Source organism: Aspergillus stella-maris (genome assembly GCF_047715825.1).
Source record: "Aspergillus stella-maris strain CBS 113639 unplaced genomic scaffold BDV14scaffold_144, whole genome shotgun sequence".
Taxonomy (NCBI): Eukaryota; Fungi; Ascomycota; class Eurotiomycetes; order Eurotiales; family Aspergillaceae; genus Aspergillus; species Aspergillus stella-maris.
This window is the reverse complement of record NW_027396938.1, coordinates 1-24,131: the sequence shown is the minus strand read 5'-3', so window position 1 is coordinate 24,131 and position 24,131 is coordinate 1. Positions and strand designations below refer to the sequence as shown.

At 48.1% G+C, this 24,131-nt stretch overlaps 6 protein-coding genes across 6 annotated transcripts; 4 read left to right on the top strand and 2 right to left on the bottom strand.

Moving 5' to 3' along the window:
* Positions 1-368: 368 nt before the first annotated feature.
* On the top strand, positions 369-2,138 carry BDV14DRAFT_207548 (Carboxylesterase; the record flags this gene model as incomplete). Its single annotated transcript, XM_073775157.1, has 3 exons — positions 369-500; positions 549-888; positions 940-2,138. 3 exons carry the CDS (start codon positions 369-371, stop codon positions 2,136-2,138), a joined length of 1,671 nt encoding a protein of 556 aa, XP_073621663.1.
* A 3,334-nt stretch (positions 2,139-5,472) lies between these two features.
* On the bottom strand, positions 5,473-8,904 carry BDV14DRAFT_206387 (uncharacterized protein; the record flags this gene model as incomplete). Its single annotated transcript, XM_073774906.1, has 1 exon — positions 5,473-8,904. One exon carries the CDS (start codon positions 8,902-8,904, stop codon positions 5,473-5,475), a length of 3,432 nt encoding a protein of 1,143 aa, XP_073621662.1.
* Positions 8,905-8,926: 22 nt separating this feature from the next.
* On the top strand, positions 8,927-9,834 carry BDV14DRAFT_206386 (uncharacterized protein; the record flags this gene model as incomplete). Its single annotated transcript, XM_073774905.1, has 2 exons — positions 8,927-9,109; positions 9,226-9,834. The coding sequence occupies 2 exons, from the start codon at positions 8,927-8,929 to the stop codon at positions 9,832-9,834; spliced, it is 792 nt and encodes a 263-aa protein (XP_073621661.1).
* Positions 9,835-11,240: 1,406 nt separating this feature from the next.
* Positions 11,241-12,999, top strand: BDV14DRAFT_207545 (uncharacterized protein; the record flags this gene model as incomplete). Its single annotated transcript, XM_073775156.1, has 6 exons — positions 11,241-11,332; positions 11,496-11,638; positions 11,701-11,987; positions 12,067-12,342; positions 12,443-12,532; positions 12,617-12,999. 6 exons carry the CDS (start codon positions 11,241-11,243, stop codon positions 12,938-12,940), a joined length of 1,212 nt encoding a protein of 403 aa, XP_073621660.1. The 3' UTR covers positions 12,941-12,999.
* A 2,412-nt stretch (positions 13,000-15,411) lies between these two features.
* BDV14DRAFT_186237 (uncharacterized protein) lies at positions 15,412-16,964 on the bottom strand. The gene is made up of 2 exons (XM_073770779.1): positions 16,510-16,964; positions 15,412-16,461 (listed from the first exon to the last, which is right to left on the bottom strand). Exons 1-2 carry the CDS (start codon positions 16,920-16,922, stop codon positions 15,618-15,620), a joined length of 1,257 nt encoding a protein of 418 aa, XP_073621659.1. The 5' UTR covers positions 16,923-16,964; the 3' UTR covers positions 15,412-15,617.
* Positions 16,965-20,788: 3,824 nt separating this feature from the next.
* BDV14DRAFT_206383 (uncharacterized protein) lies at positions 20,789-21,962 on the top strand (the record flags this gene model as incomplete). Its single annotated transcript, XM_073774904.1, has 2 exons — positions 20,789-21,501; positions 21,572-21,962. The coding sequence occupies 2 exons, from the start codon at positions 20,789-20,791 to the stop codon at positions 21,960-21,962; spliced, it is 1,104 nt and encodes a 367-aa protein (XP_073621658.1).
* Between the last annotated feature and the right edge of the window lie 2,169 nt (positions 21,963-24,131).

Sequence of the window (24,131 nt, the reverse complement as noted above, 5' to 3'; positions counted from 1 at the left end):
CTGTGATCATGTCTCAATATGGTACAGTCGAGAACTGGAAACAAACAAACCAAAATCAATGAGTTAGCAAGATTGCTGTGCAGAGTAGTGGACCACATTGCCGGGACAGCCGGGGTTGATAAGGTGGCCTGTGCATACGCGCTTAGGTGGAGTACCGAGTGGATGGCTGTGGACCTTTGCCACGAGCACATATCCGTGTATTCGGGTTTCAGTTCCTATGCCCTGGTGAGCTACGTGCATCACCCTTTTATACACGTATTTTATTTGGCTCTGTAGATTGCCGCTGCCTAGTGAGCTGTAGTATAAGAATAGGACTCTCCCCTTCCTGGGTACAGACCAACTCATCATCTGTTCACTTTTCTGTCAGTATGCCGTCCGCACGCAACCTATTCCATACCCTGCTGTTCAGCGTTGCTGTCCAAGCTGGAAGCACCGATGCAAACCGCCGCCCAATTGTTGACCTTGGGTACGAAACCTACCAGGCAATCAACCAGGGAAACGTCAGTATCAGGTAGCCAGCCCTATGCGCATACTCTAACACATCCCAGGCAACAACCAGCTACCACTTGTTCTCCAACATCCGCTACGCCTCCCCGCCCCTCGGTGACCTCCGTTGGAAAGCGCCAGTGCCACCCCAGGCAAACAATTCGTTCATCCAGTCCAATCCGGATGTGATCACCTGTCCGCAAGCGTCAACAGCATGGCAGATGAAGACATCCATCGAGATCAACGACTACCTGGAAACCGGCGCCGTTCCCAACGTCTCGTACTCGAACCTGGACAGCATAGTGCAGAGCGGGCAGGAGGACTGCCTGTTTCTCGATGTCATGGCGCCGAAAGAGGTCTTTGACAGCGATGCTCGCGTGCCCGTCCTCGTCTGGATCCATGGTATGTCTTCCAGGAAGTAACAAAGGAGAAAGACGCACTGACTCTCTGCAGGTGGTGGGTTCACGGCCGGCTCCAAGACCGATTTCGGATCCGCAAAGACCCTGGTCGAGCGTGCCAACAAGGGCAGCTCCGACTCAATGGTCTATGTCGCCCTGAACTACCGCATTGGCGCCCTCGGCTTCCTCGCCGGGCCTTCGTACGAAAGCGAGGACGGTCTCGTCAATGCCGGGCTGTTCGACCAACGCATGGCCCTGCAGTGGATCCAGGAGAACATCCATCGCTTCGGCGGCGACAAAGACCAGGTCACCGTCATGGGCGAGTCCGGTGGCTCAGGCTCCATCATGCACCATATCACCGCCGGCCCGGAGTTCGTCCCAGCGTTCCATCGGGCAATCCTGCAATCGCCCGCATACTTCCCTTACCGGTCGACCGCTGAGAACCAGAATGCATACCATTCATTCCTAAGCCACGCAAACGTCACCAGGCTGTCCGAAGCCCGCAGACTCCCATCCGACATCCTCATCACCGCCAACGCCCGCTCAATCGGCGAAACCCTGCCCTACCAGTCCCCGGTCTACACCCCAACCCCTGACGGAACCCTCGTCCCCTCCGACCCCAAGACCCGCCTAGCAGCCGGCCACTTCCATCAATCCCTCGAGATTCTGGTGTCACACAACTCGGACGAAGGCCTCATCCTAGCCCCAGCCGTCCACACCGACGACGAATACAAGGCCCTCCTCCGCCACATCTTCACCACCGCCAACGCCTCAGCAATCGACTACATCGCCAACGTCCTGTACCCGGCCACAGCCTACGAAACCACCTTCGCCCGCGCCGCCAAAACAATCGGCGAGTCCTTCATCGACTGCAACGCCGTTGCGCTAGGCCAAGCTTTTGGATCCGGCGCCCACGCATACTATTTCGACGCGTACCCGGGCATCCACGCGCAGGATACGCCGTATACCTTCTACAACCGGGGCGGGCAGTCGTCGTACTCGCTTGTTGATACCGGCGCTGTGAATGAGACGATTGCGTACGTGATGCAGGACTATGTTGCGAACTTTGCCAAGGCCGGACAGGTGCAGTCTGAGGGGGATGGGTTGGAGGAGGTTGAACCGTGGGGAACTTGTGGGATGGCGGTGCGGTTGGATCTGGATGGGATTGATTTGATTAGGGATCCGGCGGTGACGGGGCGCTGTGAGTGGTGGGTGGCGTTTGACTATACGGAGTCATCGGTCATGCTCTATTGAAGTGTGATACGTGCATAGACTGGCATGGATTGGTGATGTGGGAGGGTTGTTGGGTTTGAGGTTGAAGGATTGTATTATATGTTCTTATTCTTATAGAGGTTATAATAATAAATTGTGGTAGAGAATGAGGTGGACCTCCTGCGGATCCAAAAGACAACAGAGAGACAGGGGATGGCAATATAAGACCGACACTCATTGTGTGAAGATTGTAGTAGCTAGGGCTTTTATGGGTATGATCACCCATGTCGCCTTAGACCTAAAATCAACAACACTATGTGTGGTCGTCTGATGAATTGACACTTTTATATTATCAAGAGACTCCCCCTGTAGGAAGTAATGGCCAATGCGTGTCAGGCTCTCATGCGCTGGAAGAAAGGTTGTTTTGCAAACTCTCTAGGCAAGTTCATGTATCTTAACAAGCGGGTTAAGAATGCTTATCAACCAGCCGTTAGTACTAGAGCTAGAAAGAGAGGAGTGTACTTGCTTCTGGAGCCCAAAGTTTGCAGCACGTACATGGGATTGTTTCGAGCCTCACCAACTTCTTTATCCCTATCTTCACGGGGGAACAACCTTACTGCCCAACAGGGCCTCGAGTGATGGAATATGAGTAGCTCGAATCAAATTGGACACTTCTGCAGGATGGTCAATACAAATAGCGGTTTTGGATCGGCCGTTCAGAGGCATACGTTATGAGACGCGCCGAAAGGTCCTTTAGGGCCGTAACGCTACTCCGTACAGACAGGAAAAAGGGCCTGTAGCCTGTTTCGAGGGATATGGCAACCCCAAACAACCATGTGGGTCTCACTAGGGCTCTATGCATGCACCTGGTCCCTACCCTCGGGGGGTTGGCGATCAGCCGCCTGGTCAGGCCCCCCTTCTGCGAGACGGCGATGTAAACTGAAGTCGGAGAATTGCCAAGGATATGTTCTTCCTTTTCAGAGACTTGAGTCTATCATTAATTCTTTAGCAACAATCGTTTCTCGTTACTTGGTACAAAGGTCCCCCTACTGACATACATCGACGAATACCCTTGGCCACTGGCTATGTTACATACTTGTGTCGTATGATACCATCAATGTTTTGTCCAATAAGAGTAATGTATTGGGGGTCTATTGTCAGAGAAGCACAAGGCTTAATGTGTCTTCATGGCTCAAAATATCTGACATATATTTGCTGCAGGAAAGGCCCACCGGCCAACCATTCTGCACTTGGCAAACTATGTATAGAACACGAATCCCTTGAAATTCAAATTCGGACTACACAGAGTCCCTCGCTGACATGAGAAGATGAGATGGTGGTGTGTGTATGAACGGGCTAAGGACGATTGAAAGCAAGTCGGGGGCATTTCCTGACACTCTGGTGCTGGTGCTGTCTCGTCGTGATCTGTTATAAATAGATGAACTTCCAGCTCAAGCCTAAAGTATGGCGAGTTCTTATTCTCAACCCTTCAGCCCGGCATTGCTTGCTACCTGCTATTTCTATTCAGCCGCGTCGCCCGAGCCTCTTTACGCAAACCCGCCTACACCATGTTCTGACAGTCTCATCGGAAGTGTTCGGGATTATGCAGACAGTCGTAAGAACAAGCATACCGGAACTAGGGACGTTGGATTAAAGCACTGGAGATATCCAAGGGAGTGATAAGAGCGGGGCATCATGCCCAATCTAGCAGCCACCTACTAGAACCAGACATGACGGGATTAGTCTTCCACAAAGCCCAACCCCCCAAAGGCTCAATACTGCGCATAATCATGGTCTTGGCATTCATAAAATAGCTGATTAATTTCTGTTTGATACGTATGTTCCAGTCTGTCTTCGCAATGTTGCTGCATTATCACTGTAAAGAGTAGGAATTAACAAGATACTATATTGAAATTAATATCATGACACCAGGTTTCATGGAAATTACTGAAATAATATTCTGTCAACCGCCAGTTGTAATGCTCAGCCCTCGCCGTCAGCACCATCAGCACCATCAGCTAACAAGTCTGCACAGATTTGCTGCGCCAAGGATGAAGACCTCCAACTATAATTCCATACTAAAGATTTTCGACACTAATCCGTAAATGTTACCTTGTGGATTTCGAGATAACCTCCCAGTTCTGTCTTTTCAACTCTTTATCCGAGACCCGGACATCGATATACCAGTCGCACCTTCCTTGTACCTACACATACTTTCCCCGCGTGCTATGCATTACCGGGAATGGAAGGCAGCTACGAACGGTCACCTACCCAGGGCACGTCCGCCCTTCCGGTGTGGTGTATTGGTTCATAAGCGGTGGAGTCCTGGAGAATCGACGCAAAAAGCAAGAAGTAAAGGTTGCCGGTGCCCGGGAATCCTGTATGATGCTCAAAGTGGACCGCCAAGCTGGAACAACACCACCATATATGAATACGAACAAGGGCTTCTGTAGAGCAGTTTGCAGGGAACTGCTGTACATTAGTTTTGCTTCTTACGTTTCAAGTACATACGACCACAGGGTGTGGAGAACAGGGCTTCCCGTCCGCTCAGCCGTACTTAAGCCACACGCCGGCTGGTTAGTAGTATGGTGGGTGACCACATGCGAATCCCAGCTGTTGTATGTTTTTGCAGCATCACGGAGTGATGCTGTATCTTATCTTTGTTTTGCGTATTATATCCATCTAGAGTAGATATTACGGCAATCTTTGGTGGTGGTGGTGGTGCTGCTGGCCAGTCGCTCTGCGTAGCCTGTTGTTTTAGCTTACAATACCATGAACTCGTTGTAGAACGGCGAACTCTGATAAGACCACCAGGAAAAAGACGCAGGTAGATTCAGGGCCTAGACGCTCTTGAAGGTTTCCAAGATAGAGAGGTTTATCCTTCGCCGAGCCTTGACAGCTTTATCTTCTTTCTTCTTGCCCAGAGCCATGGACGCCGCTGGGCAATAAGATCGATGGCTGCAGGTGTAAATTGGGCGATAACAAGCGATAACCTCAAGGCCTTACTCTTCCAACCGCTCGATTCAATGAGCAGCTGCAGGCTGAGAAAGATTGCGCTAAAGGCGACGAAATATGTGAGGCTGAGTACAATGTCCTTCAAGCACTCCAATTCATAGCTCTCAAGCTCCCAAGCAATGCCAACGAACGAGGTCCTCATCTCGCTAGTGCTCTTCGGCGCGGACCCCAGTCCTCCAGAGCGGACAAAATGACCTTTTCGCACCTAACAAAAATGCAAGTGAATGTAGATGACGCGTACAAGATTACTTATCCCCACGAACAAACAAGAAAGTATGGTATATACTCGCTACGCTGGTTGATCCTCCAAGATATAAAGATGCTCACTGAACCCATAGACTGCATTGAATAAGTCAGCCGGTCATGAAATACAAACAATATTAGGTGCCTTCCGAGAATCCAGAACAGCCTCACAAACACAATAGCAGCTAGAATCCTCCTGAACAATATAGACCGCATCGCCCTGAGCAACAGTGATAGAAGTCGCTGCAAGCTGAGCCTGCCAGTTCGAACTTGCCACTACAATCGACGCCGGACCAGGGCGCATGAGGAATTCTGTCCAGTTTTGCAGAGAGACGAGCTCGTGAGTGTCTGGCAAGCCATCATCTTCAGAGCCTTTGCCATTCTTCAGGGGGGCATGCTTGGTGCAAAAGTGCCACCCTTGAATTGCCTCTGAGGTGGTCACCAATCCCGCGCGCCGGGGAGACTGCTCGCGGTTATCAGAGAGCCTTCTCAATTGTGGGCTCTGCAGGGCTTTGAGAATGTCCAGGTCAGCTACCCACTCTTCTTGTTCCTGGACGCTTACCACGGCCTCTAGTAGGTAGATCTCCCAATCCTGGGCGCCGTGTGTGCCGATGTCGAGCGGGATGTTGTAGCCGGTGTATGAGAGATGTAAGGATGTCCCCGCGAAGAAGTCCACGTATTTGCCATCCCAAGGATCGTGATTGCAAACGTTCCAGCTATTACTCGTGGTCTTGCGAATGCGAGGCTCGGCTGGTGGAATCAACAAGGCGATGCCGCCGCGGCCGATGTTACCGGTGACATGGTGGATCTCATGAGCCGGTGGGTCATCTGCTGGGCTGCAGAGCATCGGTGCAGTGATGAAAAGGGAGTCATTGCTGGAGAGAGCCATAACAGAGTTTAGCTTCTCTGGCGGGATATCGTACTGTCCAGATTCAAATAGGACGATGCATGCAATCGCCTCGCCCCTAGTCATCTTGAACGGTGCCAGCAGCCGCTGGGATTTGAGGTTGAATTGTGACGTGTTAATCGTACGTTTTGTGCTATCCGGGGGCACATAGTCAAGAGGATCCTCGAATATTCCAGGTGAACCTTCTGCGAGACCGCGCATTTCCAGTAGTTCGTCGAACTTGCTCCCCTGCTCCGTGATGACAGGCCCTGAGGCTTCCGGTCCAGAGTAACCCCTGCGGACTGGCTCCGAGCTGTTCACACCAAGTATGTCTGGGTCAAGAGGGTCCTCATACACATCCGAAAGCAATGGGTGTACGGGGGCTGTGGTACTCGATGAGCTTTGGGCCATGTGTTTGTAATGAACCCGTTCCCCTGGTCTGGGGCGTTCCATGTAGGGTCGGTGAGTGGCCAACCCCTCTACTCGAGGTTTCTCGTCTATGTCTGGTTCACTCTCTGTACCATAGTCCTCTGGGCTGAAAACAGTGGCATCAAAATCATCACTACCCTTTTGTTCTTGATTGAGAGACTGTGCCCACCTGGTCAGACCGAGATGGCCCTCAATGACTTTGATATCGATCGTCGCCCCGGGAAGCATCTTGTAGAGATCGACTACTGTCGCCATTGCTCGGAGTGAGGTAAGATACGTGCTCCCTACCTGTTGCAGGGATTTGTTCAAGGCGAAAAGCAAGTGGGATCCATCAATTTCGCGAGCATTGAAGACCTGTACGAGCTCAGGTAGCCCGAATGGTGAAAAATGCGGTGAGATTGTGTCCTGCGCGCAAAATAGGGCCGCTCTATCGGGATCTCCAAGACACAGTTTGAACGTGTTTAGCCTTCCTGTTGCCCCGACAGTGTCCCATTGGAAGGCCGGTTGCTCCCCCAGCCTAAAGGTCCGGATGGCTTCACAGTCAAGAGAGCGGACACTTTCTTTCCTGGAAACTTCAACCCCAGCATAGAGGGGCTTATAAATGAAGCCCTCGGATGTTTCCTCAACCTGTCGCTGCGCACTAGAGAGTTCGCGCACATTTTTGGAGAGCCTTAGCCACCGAGTATGACATAAGGACTGGGAATCAGCCTCCAGGTCCTGGAACTGTCGCTTGGGGCGCGGAATCGCCGTCGCATACTCGTACGCCCAGCCAGATGACCCATCTGGTTGATACCTGATGACAACGTCTGCAGCCTCGAAGGACGTAGTACGAGCAAGGGTGCGCAGATACATAATCTTGTCTTCCACGTCTGTAAGCAGTTCCATAAAAATCTCAGGCTCGCCCAGCCCAAAGAACCGGCGCTCTGGCTGGCCCAGGAACCCAAATTTGCGCCTCCCGAGGTTGACAAGCCTGCCATAGACTCTTTGATCTAAGTCGTCCGAATGTAGATAGTCCTGGGCCGCTTCGGCGAGAATAGACAGCCAAGATCTATGTAGTTCCAGCATGGGCATGCGTATGAACTGCTGGGCAGCGGCCGCTTTTATCTGCTCATCCAAACCCACAATCCATTGTAGTGCGGCGCGTGTTTGTCGGGCATGAACATTCCAGCCGCCGAGAATGCACCCTAGAATGAGCTGGCGAAACTGAGCAAGCGTTACCCTCGAACCCTCGGCACGTGCAACTCGCGCGCATTGAACAGGGTCCCCATAGTATCGCAGCTGGGAAAGAGGGAGGGACCATCTGATTCCTGCGTCGCCGCTAGTATGGTATCTGGATAGCCCAACAGTCAGGATTCCGGGCACCAGGGGATCCATCTGTCGCTTTATTGGCTGTTTCTTCGTGACAATATCCATATCTGGATATAGATGCAAGGCGGATATTCCCAGGAGCAAATTAACGGTTCTCAGCTCTTGAGAGACGCCACTGACTAGCAATTCCATTCCTGCCAGTATATCTTTCCAGACCTCGATGACGCTGTCGTATGTCCGGGACCGACTTGTTACAGCCATATCGAATTTGTCGATGGCCAGCCAGAACTGTTTTTGTTGATCAGCTTTAACTTTATCGGCGATGCAGAGCCATGCTCGTGCACTGGCATCCCAAGCGCGGAGCTCCTCCCGACTAATTTGTTGTTTGGCCACAACCCAAGACACCATATCCACGCTGCCCCCTTCATTGTACTTATCCATGATAACCTGCTTCTGCATACCGACAATCTCATCCCATACCGCTGTAGCCTCCCCAGATCCCCACATCCGTGCGAGAATACAGGCAAGGAGATGGGCTTTGATCGCCGCTGAACCGGAGGTGGCTGAAGCCCAAATACTGGTTGCATCGACACCCACTTGACTCTGGAAATCTCCATAGTTTGTATGGTTACTCTCTAGCTTTGATTTGCTAGCAATCTCCGATGCTCGAGTACCATAAGCCTTGATGAGCTCTGGTGTATCGGGAAGGAGAGGGTCGAAGAGGGCGCCCAGCTTTCGTGCCGTGGTATGGACAAGGCCACTTTCAGCAGACTCACGTCTCGAGGGGGAGAGAATGGCACCGACCGGGGAGAACTCCTTGGGAGCATCGAGCCTGATGAGCGAGAAATCCAAATTGAAGTTGACAAGAGTTGCTGTTGCTTCGCTGATGCCGTTGACTAGTGCTGCCTTGACGCTTCCCAGCGACATCTTGGTGATGAGTATCAGAGAAATGGTGACAGTGAATATTGAAGGCCGTATTGTCGAGGAACCCCGCTCTTTGAAAGCAAAGCTGAGGCTGTGCTTACACACTGCTGCTCTCAGCCTGATCTTGGCTTTGCATGACAGTTGTCCAATCACAGGAGACAGAGGAACTATCACTATTGAAGAGAAGAATCTGGAGAATAATCTGGTGGTTTGCAAGTCGTGGGGGGTTCTGGGACAATTATTGCAATGATGTCGATGATATGGAAAACTTAAAGTAGCTACTGCGCATCCCTCACCCCGCAGCCCACCCCCTGATCTCAACAGGGAAAACCAGAAGACCACCCCAGCGAGCACAAACAACGCCACCGGAATCCAGACCGGCACCTGCTCGAAACAATCAGCGACATTGCTTATATCGAGACGAGAGATCGAGAAGTATACGGCCTAGGCTCGCAATTCAAACGCCTCGAAGCAGCATATGCGCACTATGCATATGTTGCGCCGGTCCGGCAGACAGCGCACTTCGCGTCGGCCCAGAACACCGCTCGTGTCTGGCTATTCCACTGGGCTCTCCCGCGCACAGTAGTGGGCCGTGCGAACCACGGGGACAACATGTTCTACGAGACGTTTAACTCGGATATTACAGAGCTATCGCGGACGCAGAGGGAGTTATCTGGCGTGTTGCATGCGTACCTGACTAGCTTTATTGTCGATGGCGATCCAAATACTGTTCCGGGGCGCTATGGATATAGGCCGATTTGGGGAGTGTATGAGGCTGAGATGCCAAAGGCGCTGGTGTTTGGCGAGGGGATTGAGGAGTTGATTGGGGGTGGGAATGAGGAGGGGATCGTTGCGAGGTTTGTGGATGACACTTGGGCGAGGGAGGAGACGGAGTTCTGGTGGGAAAAGGTCAAGGTCTCGCAAGTTGCTTGAAGACAAGGTTATATAACTTGGTGTGTGGTGGATCTTTGGTCGTGAACTGTTTGAGGGATGCAGGAGCAACTAGGACTTCCTCACTAGATTGGTCTTTCTGATTATTTCAGCAGCGAGAACCAAATTCGACAGGAAGAAGGTCCTTTCGTCGTAATTCGTGGGGTGCATAAGAAGAGATACCTACCTAGAGAAATAAATGTGGACGGTGGTGGTTTTGAATACCAAACTGCCGTATTGCTGTGAGTGTATGGTAGTTCTAAACTACCTAGGATCCCCATATATAGAGAGAGAAAGTGGCAACCATTGACTAGTATAGTTCTTTTTACTAGCGGGGCGCGATGCTTGTTATTGTGCCATAGACTGAAAACTAGCGGCTCTAAATTCAGTTTCAGCACACATAGAATAATCAATTCATTCTAAAAGACAAACGGTGGGTTGACTATAGTGATATATAGATGTTACAATAATCGTGGTGTCCGATTAGTCAAGTAGTATAACTACAGAACTGTCCATGCAGGATGGCGATTAACTTTCATGATGAGTCCTTATCTCTCCTGTCTTTACTCAAACTATTCGAAAGAGGTAAACTCCGGAAAACATGGATGAATAGCTACCTTGAAGGTGCCTTCAAGGCAGCATGCGGCATGGCTAATCCCTCGCGAGAAAACAAAATGGACGGAGAAAACAGTTGTTTGATCGATAGACCGCAGTTTTGAGTTTAGTCTCATCTTGTATACTTTTGTTTTTCTATTTGACGCGTATCGTATCTTACCCCTGTACGGGTTGTGTGGTTTTGTTTGTTCATTGATTGGCTCCGTTTACTGTGGCACTGGTGGCCGCGGTTTTATGCGTTTGACTCAACTGTTTGCTTTCAATACTTGCAATGAGACTCTTTCTTCTCCGTAAATGTGTATTACTATGGATAATATCATGGCCTTTATTCTTTGTTGAGAAATAGTAGAAGCTGGGCTGCAGAGTCCTTGGTAACGTGATACGGTACCATTCTGGGGGGGCAGTCAGGCGTAGGTGGCGAGTCAGCATCAAGTCACACTGAGTAGGCTGTAGCTTGTGACAAGAGCTACCGCCTCGCTAAAGGTATGGCAAACCGAATTGCAAACAGGAAGAGTTGACACAACCCATGTAGAATTGTCGCTAATGATGACGCTTCAGTCCGTTGGGTTCTCAGCTTCTAAAAGTGTTGGGAACGGAGACCAAAAAAAGAAAATAAGGGGAAAAGAAAATAAAGTAAATAAACAAATAAGTCTGACCGTCGAGTTTAGAGTTATATAACAGAACAAAGTCCCCTTCTGTAATTATGTTTGTATTTATTCACTCAACTCGCTCAGCTCTATTAGGGCTACGAATCCTCGCCATGGCCGCGACCGACGCACCATTAAATACGCAGGATGAAGTCCATGTATTTGAGGAAACTGGTACCCAACATTTTATTCTATTTCGAGACTACTACTAAATGGTATAGACAGGGAATGGGTCCTCCGTGGGTCCTCGTTGTCCATCGTAACTGTAAGAACAGGAAGGATAAATGGACAGTTGCTACAGTTTCTGAAATGCTGACACGCCTATAGGACCCACCGACGGCCAATTTTGCCATGTAAGTAGTAGACCGCATGTCATTGATTCCTCTCTAATGTAAAACTTAGATTTTGCACCGCCAGGTTCGCAAAGACGCAGCTCGATTATAAAACCAGATTTCAAGCAGCCTTCTGGTCAGTGATTGACAAGGACGTCAACGGGATTTCCCACTGCCAATTTGACTATACGAATGGGAGGGTCACGCCGAGGGGTATGTATGCATCCTCTGTTTTCATTAATCAATCAAGGGCACGTACATACTAATATATGTAGTATCGTGGAGCTGTTATAAACTGAAGAGAGTCCGCAGCGCAAAGGACTACGAATGGAGGCAACCGAGCCTCCACATCACCTGGCCCGAGCAACCAGGAAGGGATGTAGTCTATATCTTCGACTTCCTACCCTCTACTGAACAGATGGGCTTTCTTCGAAGTCTTCCCTCACCTAAAGCCCGAAGACATAACCCATTTTCCTGGCATGCCGCCTTTGCTCGGGTCGTTCTGAAGCAGTACGAGGAGGCGCTGTGGGAAATTCGGGATCTCGTGAGGAATCACGAGAAGGTGAGCCTACTCATGACCACCCTACCTAGTGACCTGTTCTTCTGACAACTAATCACACGTGCTTGTGTGTGTACTATAGTCCCGCGAAACCGGAAAGTCCGTCTTCCAAGTTCTAAACGATACCGGCCGCCATTCTGTTCACTACCAGGAAACTATTGAGGTCGCCACAAACACACTGCGTCGCCTGATCCAGGAACTTGTTCGCTGGAGGGCGGAGGGCAAACTGAATGTCGAAAGTGATATATCTCATTGGTTTGACGCACACCAGGTGCTTTTGCTCCATGAGCAGACTGCGTCTGCGCTGAAGGCAAGATCGAAGTCTTTGAATGATCGACTTTTGAATGAGATTAACTTGGTATACCAAATATCATATCCCCCCACCGAGTCGCTGTCTTTCCTAAGATATCGTCAGGTCGACTAAAACTAGGCTAACCAAAAGTTTTTTCCTGAGTTAGAATTTCAATCTCGTCCTGCAAGCAGACAGCACAATGATGAAAACTATCGCTTTCGTCACAATGGTGTATCTACCTGGGACCTTTGTTTCTGTAAATTACATCCTAGTCATTCCATTCCCTCGTTTATTTTGCTGGCCTCGATTTGATACTGACAACCACTCAATTCTTTACCAGGGCCTTTTCGGAACAAATTTCTTCAGCTTCGAACCCTCCACACCAGATGAATGGGCACAGTCACACTTTTGGCTGTACTGGGCGGTGGCGGTTCCCCTAACAATGCTTACCATGGGTGTCTGGGCGGCGTGGTATTGGCGTACTAGTATCCAAGACGAGTGGGTAGCATGTCGGGACTGGATGAAACATAGGTTCAGTACTGAGGACGAGGACAGTGGGTCACATAAAACTGAGACCGAGCTGAGCATCATGAGCCCGGGGCAGCCTTTGGGGCCGACTACAGCAATGAATCAGAGGAATGTACGGAGGCAGGAGGCAGTATAGACTGATCAGTGTTCTTGTGTATACATGTAACAGGAGAGGGCTGTCAGGGTAAATTGGGGCTAAATTGACACTTACGCCACCAGGATTATATGTTGTTCAAGGTCATTCCGTTGTAATGATTTGTGCATTAAGTTTACTTATCGAGCAGAGAATTATAGACGTCGCGACCATTGTCCTTCTCGGTCTAGTAGGTGAGCAGAGCTACCTATGATGCCTTTTATCGCGCGATCTAGGCGAGCATGTTGCGCTGGTTAACTATGGGTTTATATCTAAGGAAGCAGGTTGGAAAGAAATGCCCTTATATTTGTAGCTAGGGTCTCACAAACCATCATGTACACGACATAACTGGTAAATAATATGTGTTTTGCATTGTCGCAGTATACTTATATTAACCTTCATCGTGTCGTTCCAGGCTTCGTGGACGTTGAGCGCATCCCAGCGCTCCTAAGGTTGAAGTTTCCATTATTTATGAACTAGTATATATAAAGGAAGTAAAAGCAAATCTATCTAGATTAGTTCATTACTCGTGCGAAAGTATGAGACCACATTATCTCTACGTAGTGGCTTAGCAGCTCACCAACGTCATCAACCTCTTGAATTGACTCCTGAGTATTTTCATAAAAATACCACAACAAGAGACACACGGAAATCCGTCCAGTGTATACAACCCCGGCATCTTATTTCTGGTAGGCAGCTTATACGCTCTTTTCTACCTTGTACGCGTTGGAGCTCCTAGTTCCGAATCCGGGCGCGAAAGACCTGTTGAGAATTGCAACGCGCTCTGCACTACACTAGCAAGGATCGCGATCCTCTCTTGTACAAAATGACGGATCTCGAGTCAAATACTACCATATACTACAAGTGTTTAGTGCATGCATGTTTAGTGCAACAGACCAATTTCCCGCCCCTCAACTCAGCCCAGCCCAGCCCAGCCCAGCATCTATCCCACTGATGGTCCTGAATTCCTGACCAAGATCGAGTATTCGTGCCTTGATGGGATCCTCTACAGACACGCAAATTCACCGCCCCTTCTCGACATAATGAAGGCGTCTGTGCTCGATTCAGGAAGCCTTCAGAGAGCAATGGCATCACGTTCAGTCGACAGATGATGCAGCCGAAGCAGCTGGGAAAACTGCTGGGTCATGAGGCTGAGGTATTAGCTCGACGGCTTACCGATTTTCACAGGTTTTCTCCTCAGGAGGCCAGTGTATGTATGGTCGGCCAATTCAATACCCAGAAGGTTTTGCTCCGTACGCCTAGGTGTCGACATACTAATTTTCTGGCGCCGGGCTGTAGTCTCTGCTGACGTCAAAATATTGATACGTCGCTGACAGAGTGGAGAATGAGCTTGGGAATGGCATGCAGCATGGAAAGCTGCGAAGAGATTGGCAGAAGCTGGAAGGTAGAGCAACTGAAGCACACAAACGCGCGAAGAGTCTTATGGCTGCCACGGAAGAACGCTGGAGGGAGTTGGTGAAAACGAAAATAGTCGACGAATGCTAGAAAGCGTCCGGAAATTTGAAGGGCCGAAGGCGCTTGAGGTCAGGGACCTCGTGAAATACTTCAGAGTGTCAGTCAACTAAATGGTTCCCGTATAAGCCAGGGCAGGCGTCTCAAGCCCGACTCGTCACAACTTTACCTTCGCCCAAGGTTAGAACTGAGATAGTGTAGCTAGAGTCGCTAAAGACAAGGCAAACCACTATAAAGGGCAATAGCTTCCGTTGTTCCTTAGCTCTTCGAGAGCGTGGCCTAAGGAAATACGAGCCTCAAGGAATTGTCTCTGTCAGACGACGAGCATTGGCGCCAACAGTGCTGCATTTCCCCGCAAGAGTTAAGAGTACTCTTCCATAAGCCCAACAATCTGTAGCAACCCGTTCCATAAATGGGGCATTAGTAGGAATTATTTCCGTGTCTTGTTGATGGACGTTTCCATCTCTGGTGAGAGCCATTCCAAACCCCGCGGCCCCACCAATATCAATGAGGATGGCATTCTTTTGGGAGTCCAAAACAATATCTGACGGTTTGATGTCAAGATGAGTTCGGCCACTCAAATTTAATGATTCTAATGCTTCTTCAATTTGTAGGGCCCACTGGACCAGCAGAGGATCATTTGGGACCTTGTTTCTTTTAATGATCTGCTCTAGCGATCCTATTCATCCTTCTGCATACTTCCTTCGACCATGCCATGGTATGCTCTTATCACCCACACCTAAGATCCTTGCACTGCCGGTTCGATTCAATTCAGGAACCCGTTGGTCAGCGGACCAAATTTGTTGCCGAGATATAGGGCTGCTCTTATTCGGTTTGGCTCTTGAGTGGCTCTTGAGTTGGAAGGCAGTTTAAGGTACATAAAGATGAGAATGCGAATTACGTTTAAGAAAGAATCTAGGTGCAGCAGATCTTGATGCTACTAATTTTGCGTGCAAAATAAAATAGAAGACTACGCGGGTTATATTCTTAATAGCAAATCCCTAGACTTCTGAATAGGACCATAATCAAGCAAGTTAAGATAAATCTCCGCATTGGTAGTCACCCAGTCTAAACACATTCATTTGGTATAGCATTGTGGTTTTCATTCAAGTACATCCTATTTAAAGTATGCCATCTGGTCACGTAAAGACAAATAAACTTTAAACCTTTGAGAAGGCATTGCTGCTTTAATTTGAAAGTATCGGCCTTACGGAGTTGAATTGGATTTGCCCAGTCTCTGTCCAGACATCTCCTTTTGAAGAGGACGACCTAAACCATGGCGATACTGAAAGTTATCCTGTTCTTTCTGCTCAGAGCCTGCCACATTCTCACCTGAGCCAATGTGCCGAGAAGATAAATGCTGTACTGTGTCATCAGACATTTGTCCCAGCAGCTGTACTGACCTCATTCCAGTGCTAATCCGTTTAGCATTCAGCAAGTCTCCAATAGTTGACACCAGCACTTGGTGTGCATCATCCTGGGAGACCACATCTTCAAAAATATTCACCCGAGTGCTCTCAGATAGACTAGTGGCATCCATGCAAATACTAAGACATTGAGCAATTGTCTCCTTCTCCTCCCTAATCTTCTGGAGTTCGCAAGTAGCCTGATCAGACACTAGTGGATCTCTGCTGTTCCGCAAACTTGCTTCTAGCTGCTTGAGGTGCTTCTGGAGCCGAGATGATGCTGCATTAATGTTCTCTAGGGAGGCATTCAAGGAATTTTGAGCTATCTGCCGAGAAATGCTGGAGCTGGAGTTTGTATGTGGTGACCCAGTAGCTTCTCCTCTCCGGCTTTGAGGTTCTGATTGATATCGCTCGATAAACCCTGAGACCCGTTTGCAGATCTCAAGGCAGTGTGTTGCAGTCTGCCGCTCCTCTTCTATCTTCTGTAATTCTTCACTGTCGATAGCCGCATTCGGTTCATCCGGGAAACAATTAGGACTCAGGGTCTTCTCGATTTCAATCAATCGTTCTTGAAGATCCGAGGTAGTATTTTGTATCATGTCCTTGTAGTCCTGGAGGACTTGGCGTGTGACAGCAACGGACTGGCTGATAACAAGTCAGGCAGATCCATGATTCGGGTTTAATCCAACTTACAAAGTCGCTCCACCCAGCGCAATATTAATGGTCGCCTTATAATTGGCGAGCACATTTTTGTAATTAGTGATATCATCACCCAGGTATTGAAGTTTGGTCCAGTCCCGCAAACTCGATCTTTGCCCATCTGAGTGCTTGACACATCGGCTGATCAGATCACTTAGCTCATTACAGGCGATGCCGCATCGGAATAAAGGTGACTTTAAAACAGAAAGCTCCGCCTCATATTCTGTGACAACATGTTCCAGGACTTTGAGAGTTTGCTGGAGGGCTTCCACTTCGTCTCGAAGTTCTCTGGCGGCTCGCTTGCTGCTCCGGAACTGTTCGATCGTTTGATAGAGCAATTTGCTAGCCTGAAGAGCAAATCCAGAAATAGCAATCACTCCAGAAGCAACTGATACTGGATCTGCCATGGTGCTATATAGTCGAAATAGGGCGCTAAGCGTAGAGTTCGCGAATGCACGGAGTTACAGCTGGCACAACATGCGGGGTAAGTCTGGATTTCGGCTGCAAGTTTATCCGTTCCGTCAGACAAGTACGGCATGCTGTTTGAACAAAAGGGCAACAATGTGTTGAATTCTGCCACTAGACCGGAAATCGTCAACCCTTATTAGTAAGGGCTTCTGTTCTGGTTGTCAGAAGGGTATATAAGGACGCTCATTTCCCTCTGTACTTAGACTCTTCTGTCTTCGTGATCAATACACTATTGTTATTCAGAAGCTACCTTCGAAGCAAATAACTCGTTTTATACTTCTACACAGGTCTTTGTATTGGCCTTGTCTTGGAAGCTAAGCTCGCCGACACCGCACTCGCCCTATCATCGTAAAGGATGAGGTTCAAGACTTTTTAGGAGTACTGTTACATGCTTTATGCGATTTTCAACTTCCTCTTTATTCCCATAATTTGGCACTTCTACGTCGAAACTGCCAAACTGTCTCTGGAATATGTCAATTGGCTGTTCGAGCTCAAGCACGAGGCTGGAAAAGGTATGAACTGGTCCGAGGCCTATCGGATTGCTCAAACTGAGGCGCCCGGTAGCTCTGAAGAAGTTACTGAAGAAGGTTTCAAAACCAAGCACTACGAGGAGGCTATACCCTGATGTATACTGGAATGAGTCTGGAACACCAGGAACACCAGTAAAATGTGGCGGGTTTGGTGAGGTCCCGCGAAATTCCAGGACAGGCTTGTAAGGTATAGCAACTTCATACTTGGTCATTGAGCACTCAAAGTAGATGGGTTAGATTGTCAGATTATACAGATCGTGTTATCTACTGCAGTCTAGAATGCGAACAGCCTAGGTTGCTTCTCACGCTATATAGCCCATTTCTGTTCCATAATGCTGGTATGTGTCCCTGACTTACGTGTGCTCATGCTAAGCGCTGTTCATGCCTGGATTTAAGGCACTTTCCTCTTTTGGTCCTCCACAACAGGCTCTACTTCTCCCAATCTCGTCCCTTCGCGCAAGATGATCTGCTTGGTCTCCCCGGTTGATTTCTAGGAGCTTGAAGCTTACTTTTTATTTTCCCCGAAGGTCTTTCCTTTCTGGTGTCGTGAATGCGACTTCGGCAATGGGCACGCAACCCGCAAGCAGCAAACCAGGGGGCTGCAGATTTACAGAAAAATTTAGAAAAGTTTACTTCACGCAATAACAGGAATCTATTCTAAGAGATGTTCCAAATCCTTCGCTAGGTTTCTCCCTACCCCTCCTCCTTACATTATTACCTCCCTGTTATCTAAACAAGAATTTGGTTTTCCTTTTTTTTAAATCCATCTCCACACTATTTACTAAGCCAACTGAGCTGTTCAGCTACCTCTTTCCCACAAATACAAAGGCTTATAACCCTGAGTTAGACATTAACCAAGAGACAGCAGACCTTATTCTTTAACTGCAGCTTGAAGATGTCTGCCTGTATTTAAAACGTCCAAGCGCAAGTCCCAAGAACTAACCAATAAAAAGATAGTGTTTTAGGGGCAGCAAGAAGACCTCCAAAATACCTTCAACCTCACTAAAAACAAATACATGGCAATAAGCTTTTACTTCGTGGTTCAGGCTGGCGGTCAAGCTATTGCTGATAGCAAAATGGAAGAGAAGATTGCTGCCAGAGACCAAGAACTGGCCCGCAACTAAAAAAACAACAATCAACCTGTCACTATGGAGGAACCTTAGCTAGACATCGACCCCAATTACCTTGACAAATACTTGAGACACTTCAGGCTCTTTACATGTCTAGGCTTTGCAGATACTTTTAGGCGGATGATGCAAACTTAGATAACGCCAAATCCTCTACTTTGGCGGCGAAGCGAGCACCTAGTAAGACAACACCAATGCATTACTACATTACCTGCAGGAAGGAAATGGAGTTCTATATTATTCTCCAAGCTCTTTGTAATCACTAGTACTGTTGGTCCTATCTTAAGGACCTCTTTTAAGCAGCTATAAATAAGAAGTCTCTGTTTCCTTCATGACACTGCCAACAGCCTTTTATTCTTAATACTACCCACATATTCCTCAAGTCTAACCTCTTAAAATGCTTTTGAAAAAGGAGAATAGAGTTTAAGATACCTAATAGAACATACTACTATTCTGCCACATTCTTAGCATTTATTTATCTATTAAATACTCATGACAATATCACTACATGTCCTAAGTGCTTGTTCATAACATGCACTTTTTGCAAAGGAAGAGCACATACAGGCGACTGTCCAAACAACACAACTATGCAACAGCTTCTAGAGACAGCACAGAGAATGGTTGGCAACACTGCTACTCGTGCTGGCAAGTGGTAGAACTACAGCACGGCTGCAATCACACGATGTCTGTATCCCTGCTTTGTTTTTTTACTTACTTTAACATTAGCTAATTAAACATATTCATTTATAATTCTTGCTGCGGTACACAGTTTTGCTATAATTGCGGTGGATGTTGGAGGACATGTAAATGCAGAGAATAGAACCACCATCACCCTCCTTGCTCGTGCCTACGAGATTTTTGATTAAGATACAAATAATCCTGCTGTCCATGCCCTAGCAGATGCTGCGCAAGCTAGGCCGGTTCCTGAACCTGCGGCTGCCGTCGAGCCTGCCAGGGTGTTTGTTGATAATGATGAAGAAGATGAAGAAGAAGACATCAATGGTTGGAAAGGATGCTGCAGGAGCCTGTGCAGAAACTCCAGGAGAATCACGAGTGTGATTATTATTAATGAAAATTTATCCCAGGCTCTCACACCTGCGAGGAATGCTACCATCGCCTGCTCCAGTATATTTTCAAGTGTTGCCAATGCAGACTTCGGGCTTGCAGGTGGTACAGAAGGAACAGACTGTAAGACAACCAGAAGCAAGAATTGATTACGGAAATCCAGTTTACTTTATTAAGTTGAATTGTCTAGTTAGATAAGATATTACTGTTGGTGGGCTTTGGAATCAGATTGATATTGTTCGCTAGATAGCAAATGCAGCTTGTTCAAGAGCTCCACAATAAACCCCTGTCATCCATTGCATTTGTGCAGCCGGTATCGGTATCGTGCGGGTCGAAAGTGAAATCGAGTTTGGGGTTCGTGGCCTCGAGTAGTTCGGCGATAAGCGGGTGAAGCTCGGCGTACATTGAGTACGTTTTCTCCTTGAAAGCCATCCTGAATAGTGTTACTATGCAGGTTTTGTTAGTGTTAGAGCTAACGGCTGTGGTGGAAAGGAGTAAGGGTACCTGAAAGGTAGTTGTGAAGGTGATGAGGTGAAAGGGGGATTTAGAGCAACCCACAGATGAAGAGAGGGGCAGTGGAAGGAGAAAAGGGCAGTAAAGAAGAACACAGAGCAGCAGAATTCCATTCACATCATGAAAATTCCACGTGGTTCAGGCCCTGCAGAGTCTAACGCAATCTATTGGTTTACTCATTCACCCTACAATAGGAACACAATAAAAATTCTGGTTGACAAAGGCTACATTAATTCCACCAAAACCGCTTTTTACTGCTTTTCTAACCTATTTCCCCTTATTACCTTGACATTTGCTATCTCGCTACCAAACACAGAATAAAGGTAGAGCACTTGTTGCAAGATGCCTTTCTTTTGGCTAGTAACTTTCCCTGTCGTTCTATTTCTTCTCAGTGTTACCATCCTTACTTGGTGGTTTCCGGCCAGTAGAACCTCTTCACCCACGGAGAGGATCAACACATGTGTCAACATAATCGGTGCCAGAATTGGACCTGGTGGTCAGGCAAACAAGCTTTCCCCCCAACAATCACGAGCAAAACCCAATGGCAGACTTGTGCAAGGGTTTGAAATTATGAATAGCTTTACGACAACAGATGAGGAGCGGGCCCAGGAGTTTGTTGTCCAGGCGAAGGCATACATGAATGCTGCTAGATGGGACGAACTTAGACTGGCAGCAGCTGAAGATATACGATCTTACCTCACAGCTGGCCTGAAGACTGAAGTGCGCCTTGCGGACCTGGTACAATTTCTAGCAATTGGTGTTGCCCTTCGAGTGTTTGTTAAAGATCACACAGCTCCCAGGGAATTTCCGCAGGAGCTCCTCGGCACCATTAGCGAACTGATAAACAAGATCTGGATTGATTCAAAGCAGCCAGGTTTCAGGCCTAGCGACAAAGAACGTCATGAGCTGCATGCTGCGTTGGGTGCTTTGTGCCCAGACCTTGACCCCAAATATCTTCTGGAATGGCTGCTGCCTTCATTTGAAACATCGTGGAGAATTGGTCTTCGATTATGCATTGAGTTGAAGTTCTCTACAGGCCGCTTTCATCCGGAATGGAGCAGGGCATTTATCGAATTCTTTCATGACCCAACAAAGAAACAGCTTGAAGGATTGTTCAAATCACATTTACTTCATTGCACAGAGTCAAAGGTATCTGTCAAGAACATTATCAATGAAGCGCTCAGATTATATCCACCAACACGACATATCTATCGACAATTTCAGTATGACGGAGCTGAGGAGAATGGATCGCGAATAAAAGCTGCAGGTATAGCCGTGAGCTGGTGAGTTTGAAGTCAAATAAATTTGATCACAACGCTTGAAGTTGACTAACATGTATAATCACCATGTTAGGTTGGAAGCTATCCTCAAACGTGCTGGACTCATGGAATTGGCCGTGTCACGGCTGGAGATAGCAGACATTGAAAGCCTACACATCGCGAAGGACATATGGGGCGCTGATGCATTAAAGTTTGATCCAGAGCGGTGGAACCATATTTCTGATCTTCAGAAAAAGGCATTTATGCCATTTGGAAACAAGCCATTCTTATGTCCTGCCAAGCCGGTGTTTGCACCGATGGCAGTTGGCCTCATAGTGGGTGCCTTGTTAGCCGCTCTTGAGAGGGATAACTGGGACATTCAGTGCCATGACTCACATGTTCTGGAAGGATTCAATAGGTGTGATCGGCTAAGCTTGAGGAGGGACAGTTATACGGACATACTTCTTCGGTGGCACAGCGACTAAGGGGAGGCATGAATCATGAATCAATAATAGCGCCCAAGTGACAGCGACCAAATGCATCACAGAGGTTAGTTATTATCATAATACAGGCTTTATTTTTGTTAACAACACTTACCTTTCCCCAGAGATCTCATCTGTAGCGGATCTGGGGTTCTAGTACTGTACACTATAACTAGACCCTTCGCATTTGCGTAAAGACATTGGAAAGCTCCCAAGGAAAAATCAATGTCAGCAACCTCATCTGCAGAAACCCGCAATGGAAGCGGCGGGCTGCCATGTGATCGCACACTTGGGAGGGTTGTCCACTCCTGTTCAAGATCAAGGCATCTTGCTTGACACAATGGCCCTGAGCAAGGAGTAGCATCTCAAAGCTGGTAATCTGCCTTGTTTTGTAGATTGCGGTAGCCTGTACGGTGCAGTTTCTAAGATCAAGTTTCCCGACTGTTAGGGACTTAAGTACGAAGAATGTCCGAAAATAAAGCCAAGCAGCAAGGAAACAGAGTGATGACATATGGTACGCTTTACTGCCACTTTATTCTCTTTCCATTCAATGCGTGCCCGCTCAATAAACCTATTATCCCACATGCTGAACTAACTACTCTGCTATAATCTCATACTCTGAGGGGTCTGTAGGCAGATCAAAGAAGCCACAATAGTCATATTGCCTGCCGTGCTTCTTGCTCAAAAATCCATATTGTGCCCTACATTGAACCACTGACACCACAACGCACCGAAGAGTTGCGTGCAGTTTGAGGAATGCTTCAAAATGATAATCAAAGCACCGTACTCTAGCTCTCAGCTCCTGAAGGCTCAATATCTTAATCTGATCAAGGTCCGCGAAGGATTCGACATTCAAGCATAGCTTTTTAAGGTTCACGCAACACGAAAGAAAATCTGGCAATTCGTCTCCTAGAAGTCCGCAGATAACGAGTTCCCTCAACTCCAGCTTCTTACTAAGGAGAGACTGAATCTCTTTACGATCCTCTCCGAATGTATCCATGCTTTGAATTCTATACACAGAGTGCCAGATAGAGGGATTCAAGTCTTCTGATTAGCTCACCGTTAACTTACATAGTCTTTTGAAAATACATCAGCCACGTAGTTAATCATCGTTCTCAGAGTCGCCGATTATTTTAGGTCGCCACCTCCACAACTGAGCGCTGCAGGCCAGCGACAACGGTGAGTAGGAGCATATGTTGGTTCAGATAGTAGTCAAGCCGAAAGTCAGGTTGAAGGCGTCCCGCAGTGGTTCACAACGCACAAGAAGGCTTGAGTCGATTCAGAAGATGCAGGGTGCGCAAGACAAAGCTTCTTTGCCCTATTGGTTGCCGTCATAGAGGGAGGCCGCTTTGGGAATGAGGTAGTGGCGCCCCTTTCTTTCAGCAGTTTGATGATCTCTTTATGGCATTGCTCTGAGGCGGCCTGGAGTGCATTGCCATACATGCCTCGCGCGTTGACATCTGCTCCATACTGGATAGGTTAGCACCTTATCTGCGCGCTTGTTGTTTTGCAAGTTTATGTCTCAGCACACGAACAGGGGCGTGATATCTTGGTGACCATGCCCAGACGTTAACAGGGCCATTATTGGGCTCTCTGAGGTTGAATTGCTCGCGATGGTAGTTGGGCTCGCGGGCACGCGCGTCTGATCCCAGGCTTCATGACCAGATTTTAACAGGGCGGATGGCTGCTCAGCCATGTAAGATGCCAATAGCTCGCGCTAATCATAAGTATTGGCTGTGTTAGATGGTGGCATCAGGGATGGTGGAAGGCTACTTAGCAGGTGTTGGTTAACCAGGGTAAACTACATGCTCTGCCGCAAGCTAGAGCGGGAAGTCCCCAGGGCCACAGTTGGGGTTCAAGAAGCAGGTGTCTTATCCATGGCATGGTGTCCGGGCGGACTTTTTAAACAAGTGTTGTTTAGTGTATTCTGGCGGTCCAAAGGGGCTGGCCTGGAAGCTAGAGAGATGTAGTGACTGGGCTGCTGGGGTGTAGGGGCTATGGATTTTAAGGCCATGGTTTTAGTATATGTCAACCGCCAGCGTATGTGACGCCTTCCTATTGGGGATGTCGGAACTACGCCCTCCGTTTCACCGAGATTATGCAGAGATTTCTGTTATTTCCACGGTTCAAAAGTTATATCTCTTCTAGTTGCTTTATCGGGCTAGATTGCTT

Coding starts and splice junctions, on each gene's coding strand:
- BDV14DRAFT_186237 (XM_073770779.1), bottom strand. CDS start 16,922: ATGGCAGATCCAGTATCAGTTGCTTCTGGAGTGATTGCTATTTCTGGA. Junction 16,462..16,509: donor GCGCTGGGTGGAGCGACTTT/GTAAGTTGGATT, acceptor ACTTGTTATCAG/CCAGTCCGTTGCTGTCACAC.